Below are 6,399 nucleotides of genomic sequence, written 5' to 3' on the forward strand. Positions count from 1 at the left end.
CCTCAGGTCTTAATTTACCATACATTTGTAGATTTATAATATTTAATGATATGAAACAATTTCTAGAGAGAGTTGGAGATATAAAATGAACTGTAAGCACTCGGTTCACTTAACATCAGTCGACTTGAAATCTTCGTTCAAAGGATTCATTACTTAATTTCTATCTAGGTATATGGAAGATATCACCTTCGATCAGCTACGTTCCAGACGTATACAGTACTTAGTACAGTTTTGTGGGTTTGTTGTTATATTTTTTACATTTAATATAATTACTGAAGAGTATTCCAAGTATGTTTGACAAAATTTAATATAGTTGTACTAACATTTTAGCTATTCCTGTTTATTTTCACACACCCTGGGTAATTTCGCCTCTTAGACTATTGTCTGGTGATGATGGGTTCTTAAAATCACTGTTTCCTCAATAATTGAGGAATTACTAGACTTATTGGTTACATTAGAGTCCATCGGTTTGGGATGTTTATCAGCCACCAACACCGCCTGTTCCTCATTACTATCACATTCCAACAATTCGGGATGTAGGGGTTTGAAATTGTTTCGTTGCCATTGGCAACCCGAACTGGGAGGACCGGAGACGATTTCTTTGGGTTTCAGATCACTACCATTAACGTTTAGACCATTTATCATGATCTCTTCACCATTGCTATTTACATTGTAGGTTATAAAATTGCACATTTGTGGGCTTTCATATTTTTTGCTGCTTCGTTCACTCGACGTCTGCCGATTATAGATACTGCTGGCGCGGGTCTGATTTCGTAGACGTGATGTACCATATGTTGAGCGCAGCGAACTGGCCCGTGTATGCATTGACATTGTGCGCTCATGTACCTCGCCATTTGTATTGAAATGACAGAAGAACGTGTGAAACCGTTTATTAAATTCTCTTTTAAATTTTTCCTAAAAGAAAGAACAAAAGTAACGATAGAAATGAATACAGGAAAATGAAATATCGATTCGGACGCCATAGTTACATCATTCACCATGAGGCGACCAATGGAAATACTATACTCTTAGTGTAGAAAATTAGGCTAGGATCTACTAACGCACAAAACGCCCTTTATATGATCATTTTTTACGCCTATTCGTACAATGAAGCGAATTCGTATTTTGTCCATCAAAAACCAAGAATGTCAAATTGCAGTCACATCCGTCATAAAATCCGTTAAATAACATAAAATTGGACATGATCTGTGGGGGCTATGCCATACCATGGGCCTTATAAATTAAAAAATCATAAAATTAAATTTCTAACCGTGAATGGTAAATTCAGTGTATCAATCTCACCGTGAACCGAGATCTCCCAAATATCTATCTAATCCACCCGTTGAGTACATTTTAAAATGTTCATATCCCACTTTTAAATCCTTACGGTCATTGTGGTTACTCTATCGTTTATTTTCTCAATAAATGTATCGATCGATTGATGTGTGGGAAGCGGCGATGTCTTTTTGCGACCAAATATCGCCGATATCGCACACAATCCAGTCATCCTGTCATCTGCCCAGACGAAGTTACGCAAATATAAAAGTGGAGCTATTGTCATTTACTTTGATAAAACATAACATAAACCCTAGACTTCGTTCAGCCTCGATGTTCATATAGTTTTAATCAAGTTGTGTTGAATTATCGCCTCTGGCAGATTAAAATCTGTCAGATGACAAATAAAAAGGTGGAAAATAAATATAAAACGCCTCTTCGTAATATCATGGTTACCATGTCTACCTTCTCCCACTTTAATGCCATCTTGCTACATACTTACGTTGTATATACCATAGATGAAAGGATTATAACAGCTGTTACTCATGGCCAGCCAGTCGCAGCAGAACCAAACAATACCGATGAACTGGTATTCATTTATCTCTGGAATTGTAACGTAAAGGATGTTGTACAACTGCAGTGGCAACCAACAGACTCCGAATACAATCACAACAATAATCAGCATTTTTATAACCTGTAATAAAATAAGACAAACACCGACGCAATCAAATGAAAAATATGCCACAAGAGGGTTATGCTGTGTCACGAAAGCGGGAGGCGTTTGTATATCACACTGGACATTTAGTGTTATTTACACAGAACTTGCATCCATGTGAGTCGTGTACCTTTTTCTTGTTCCTCAACAATGTGATATCCCTTGAATCCTGCGCATTACCCGGTGCTCGAGTACCCCACAGACGTATGGCCATTTGTATGTAAACGAAGCTGATGACGCAAAACGGCACCAAATATTGAACGAATACTAGCGAATAACGGTATGTCTGTAGCTGACTTTCGGACAGATTTACGTTATTGCAAAATGGTGTTGTCACATTGTATATTGTGTTGTTGATAGTGTCTGGAAAATAGAGATGGAAGAGAAATTTCAGTGTAAGTGGCAATAGAACCAGCGGTAAGAAAATGGGACAAATTGTTCCGGCTATCATAGCTATGCAAATAAGCGATTGTCTGGGATTATTTTTAGAAAAATCCTTACGTACCTTTTCGCCGCTCATGCAATAATTCCACTCGAAAGGCAATGGCACAGGGTGTAGCAAAGGTCAATGACGCCAGCCAAATAGTGGCAATAATGAATTTCGATGCAAATTTCGTAGGACGAGCCCTGTGGATGGAAATTCGTAACAAATTTAGAAAAATGGAACTTACAAATAAATTTACATATTTTAAACTCAAAAATTTAATGGTGAAGGTATATATATATATTTGGTGAGGACGTTATTATAGCTTGTATTAAATATTCAGGTAGCAACTATCAAGAGGTCTGACCAAGGATGATATAAATATACCCACAGATTTTCATGTTTTAGTAATTCACAGCAAATTTCTCATTCACAGTAGGACTGACTTATTATTTCAATTTCGTAACCACCGTTTTCTTCATAATGATTGAGAAGACGAAGCGATGATGTTCGGCTGCTCAAGGACTATGGAATCAACCTTGGCAAGAGAATTTCCACGAATAGATGTATAAGTGGGATAACACTTCACATTAATTTTTGTATTTACAAAAAGTTCGTAAATTGCCAGGTATTCTTTTTATATTCAATGGAAATGTTTTCAATTGTGTACCAACAGTCTTTGGCCTTTAATACAAAAACAACAATTTAACCTGATTGTTGTTCTGCAAGAACGTATCCTTATATACCAATTAACGCAACACACTTTGCACGGAATAATAATTTTCTGTTTTATTTTACAATTGTAGATGCAGTTGAGGTTTATGGAAATAATGCAACAATGTGTTATTACAACTTTTCTGTGGAACAGCTTACCTCAGCGGATTTAGTATGGCTCGATGACGATCTATGGCAATTGCCGTTAATGTAAATACAGACACATTAACACTGACCGCCTGGACAAAAGGACAAAATCCGCACATAAACCATGGCAAAGTCCATCGCTGTAACAAAGCTGCTTGAAACTGCAAAATAATAAAATAGAACATGGATAAGCACATTAAGTCAAGTATTCCACTTCAAAAGAAACAGAGATGGCACAAATTGGATACGTAATAACCATAATTTTAACTAATCTCTCGACTTTTACAAGCTGACGTACAATTATTTTAACGATTTTGTTTTTGATTTTTTCTTCTGTTTTTTTTTATTTATTTATTAGAGTCCAGCTTACCTGAAATGGTATGCAAAATAATCCAATTATTACATCCGCAAATGCCAGGTTCGCTATGTACATATTTGTTACGGTTCGCATTTGCCGAGTGGTGGCCACCACCCAGATCACCAATGAATTACCGACTATTGCAACTAAACTAATAGTTCCATAGAATATAGACAGGAGTACAACAATCTCCGCGGGGGCAACATATAGGACTTCTATTTGGATGAAAAGAAATACACAAATACATACAAACATTTGTTTATATAAAAATGTTAATTTTATTCATCATCTATCGTAGAGATGTAACAGTGTTGGGTAGGGTAGGACATTCTTCCATTGAATGGTATCGTCGGATTCATTTATGTAAACAATTACTATAGCCGACCTCGAAACTTTTTCTTTTGTCAATTATTTACTATTTATATTTTGTGGGACGGTAGTAGTCGCACGACTTAATTACTTGATAACTGTAGGGGAGGAAAATACTGCAACGAAAAATCCAATCTCTAAGAGAAATGGCACAAGCAAAATATACGTGTATGCGGCATTAACTTCCCTCTAAGAACGAAAAAAAGAAGGAAGGACAGAAAGAAGGAAAGCATTGACCACACATCGTTTTACATCTGCTAAGAATTTTCCATCGGATTAAGATCCGGCGACTGCGCAGGCCGTGGCATTACCTCAATCCTTTCGAATAGAAATCAGTCATTTCCGAGTTTGCTAGTGTGGGCATTTCTTAACTGGCATATGGGAACATAATGTTTTTTAAGATATTAACATACACAGTTCTATTATTAATCATATGGATTGGCCCTACGCCATAATATGAAAAACTCAACCTTGAATGCTTTACAGTTTTGCCTATGTACATACATATTTTGTGTTTGGGGGAATTCAAACATATAGGACAATCTTTGTTTCATCTGTCATTAAGATATGAGATTTTGCAAAACTCATTATTATTTTCGATCAATCTCCGCTGTACACGCACATCATTGATTTGTAAATTTAAATTTGTTTTCATCATTTCAGAGGACACTAAATGGTTTATCCTACAGTACCGTACTAGATACCTATCCCAAAAGAGGGTTTATTAATTTTTAAAAACGACTATCAAGGACTATATTAAAATTTTAGAAAGTCTGTCAACAAGTGGCAATTTTTAAATTAATATTTAGAAGTACTTTAAACAAGAGTTAGGTTTTTAATTTTTTTAGAAGTGCTATTAACAAGCGTGGATTTTTTTTAAAATAGAAGGACTATTTACAAGCGTTGGTTATAAAAAAATGCTAGAGTGGAAAATTTTTAAATGAATTTCATAGTTCTCTAAAAAAATAATACCACGGTTCAGTAATCATTATAGATTTCTGATATTATGTTTATCCACTCTAGCATTGATTTGAACATTTCCTTGAAGTTATTCATTCATTTGTATTAGTTTTTTATGCAATCAATTGAGGATTTGAAATTCTCATATATATATATATATATTTTTTACATAAATTTTAATGAACAAATGTACTTCCTTGAAATATCAGCTGCTGTTATTTGTTTAGTATCCAGAACAGCAATTCTAAGAATTTCAATGCATTAAAGTATCATGGACTGTGGAAACTACTACTATGCTAACAAACATAGTAGGTGGGTTATTGGAACTAACAATAAGTGATGGCAGTTAATAATTGAAATGTTGCAATTTTTTTTTTAGAAAAGTAGATCCGATACTTCAATTAAAAATATTTGCAGCTAACAATAAATATGTTAAGAGAGCTAAGTAGTGCCGATCCGTCACATTTATATAAATTGTATTGCCCAATTAATGTTAAATATTTAAAGAAGTTTGACTAGATTCAATCCCTTCCGTTTACTTTAATTTTAGTTCCACTTTTATTAATTGGGCACTAACAAACCCAAGTAGTAAAAATAATAATAACATGTTTAAATTTTATATATATTTATATTATAATATGGTTTCTTTAACATCCCTTCCACTTTTCCCTTTTTGAGAATGAATTTTATATTGCCATTTGTTTTTACTTAATTTGCTTTTATAATTTTACTTGTTTTATTATACTAGAAATTATAATTTTGATCAGTTTATCAATCCACCACCCCAAGATAAAATGATTTCAATATGGGTTGAAGTTTGGGCTCATTTTCCAATCGAATTAGCTAAATGTTAATATTTTGGATTATTGTTGGGTAAAAAATCTCTATACTAAAAGTTATCAAAATTGACAAGTTCATATGATAATATATCCCATTACACGATATTAAGTTTTAAAGGTGTTTTTGCCGATTTTCAGAAAAAAATGTCCAGAGTATCCACACCCGTTCGACTATATAACATTGTAGTTTTCTTCTTTACTTACCATATTCTTCTTCATCCAAAATTTCATTTTCCTTAAGCCTTGTGAAGCCGTATTCATCCATTTTTATTGTGACTATGACAGCAAACACTTTATATCATCTGTGACAGGATATACATCTGGAGCATATGATTTCTTCAGATTGCGTATTGGTGGTTATTTTAAATGCGCGCCTCTTGTTTTTTGTTGTTAGTATTTCTTATTATCCTCAAAAGAGTGACTGTTTCCTTTCTTCTTAACACCAGCACGTGATTATTTCTTCGAAGAGCATAAGGGCATCAGATGAACACTGCTGCGGTGTATGGCATTTTAATAACTTTACTGTAAAGAAGAGAAAAAGAGAAAAATAAAATGTAGCGAACATAATAAAAAACCACACACAATATGTTTTTGACAA

The 6,399-nt window shown here is 34.1% G+C and overlaps 1 protein-coding gene across 1 annotated transcript; it reads right to left on the reverse strand.

The window, feature by feature from the left end:
- Positions 1 to 372: 372 nt before the first annotated feature.
- LOC133325190 (RYamide receptor) lies at positions 373 to 6,066 on the reverse strand. Its single transcript, XM_061533980.1, has 7 exons — positions 6,006 to 6,066; positions 3,646 to 3,848; positions 3,288 to 3,436; positions 2,496 to 2,617; positions 2,121 to 2,353; positions 1,778 to 1,969; positions 373 to 915 (listed from the first exon to the last, which is right to left on the reverse strand). Exons 1-7 carry the CDS (start codon positions 6,064 to 6,066, stop codon positions 373 to 375), a joined length of 1,503 nt encoding a protein of 500 aa, XP_061389964.1.
- Between the last annotated feature and the right edge of the window lie 333 nt (positions 6,067 to 6,399).

The sequence above is a fragment of the Musca vetustissima genome, unplaced genomic scaffold, assembly GCF_032173495.1.
Source record: "Musca vetustissima isolate MV318-11 ecotype Yass unplaced genomic scaffold, APGP_CSIRO_Mvet_v1 utg2699, whole genome shotgun sequence".
NCBI lineage: Eukaryota > Metazoa > Arthropoda > Insecta > Diptera > Muscidae > Musca > Musca vetustissima.

Bases quoted from the DNA above. Each gene is read 5' to 3' on its own strand.
- LOC133325190 (XM_061533980.1), bottom strand. From the start codon at position 6,066: ATGGATGAATACGGCTTCACAAGGCTTAAGGAAAATGAAATTTTGGAT. The intron at 3,437-3,645 runs GTAAGCTGGACT...ATTATTTTGCAG, and splicing joins TATTTTGCATACCATTTCAG to TTTCAAGCAGCTTTGTTACA. The intron at 916-1,777 runs GTAAGTATGTAG...TCTTTCTTTTAG, and splicing joins TCATCTATGGTATATACAAC to GAAAAATTTAAAAGAGAATT.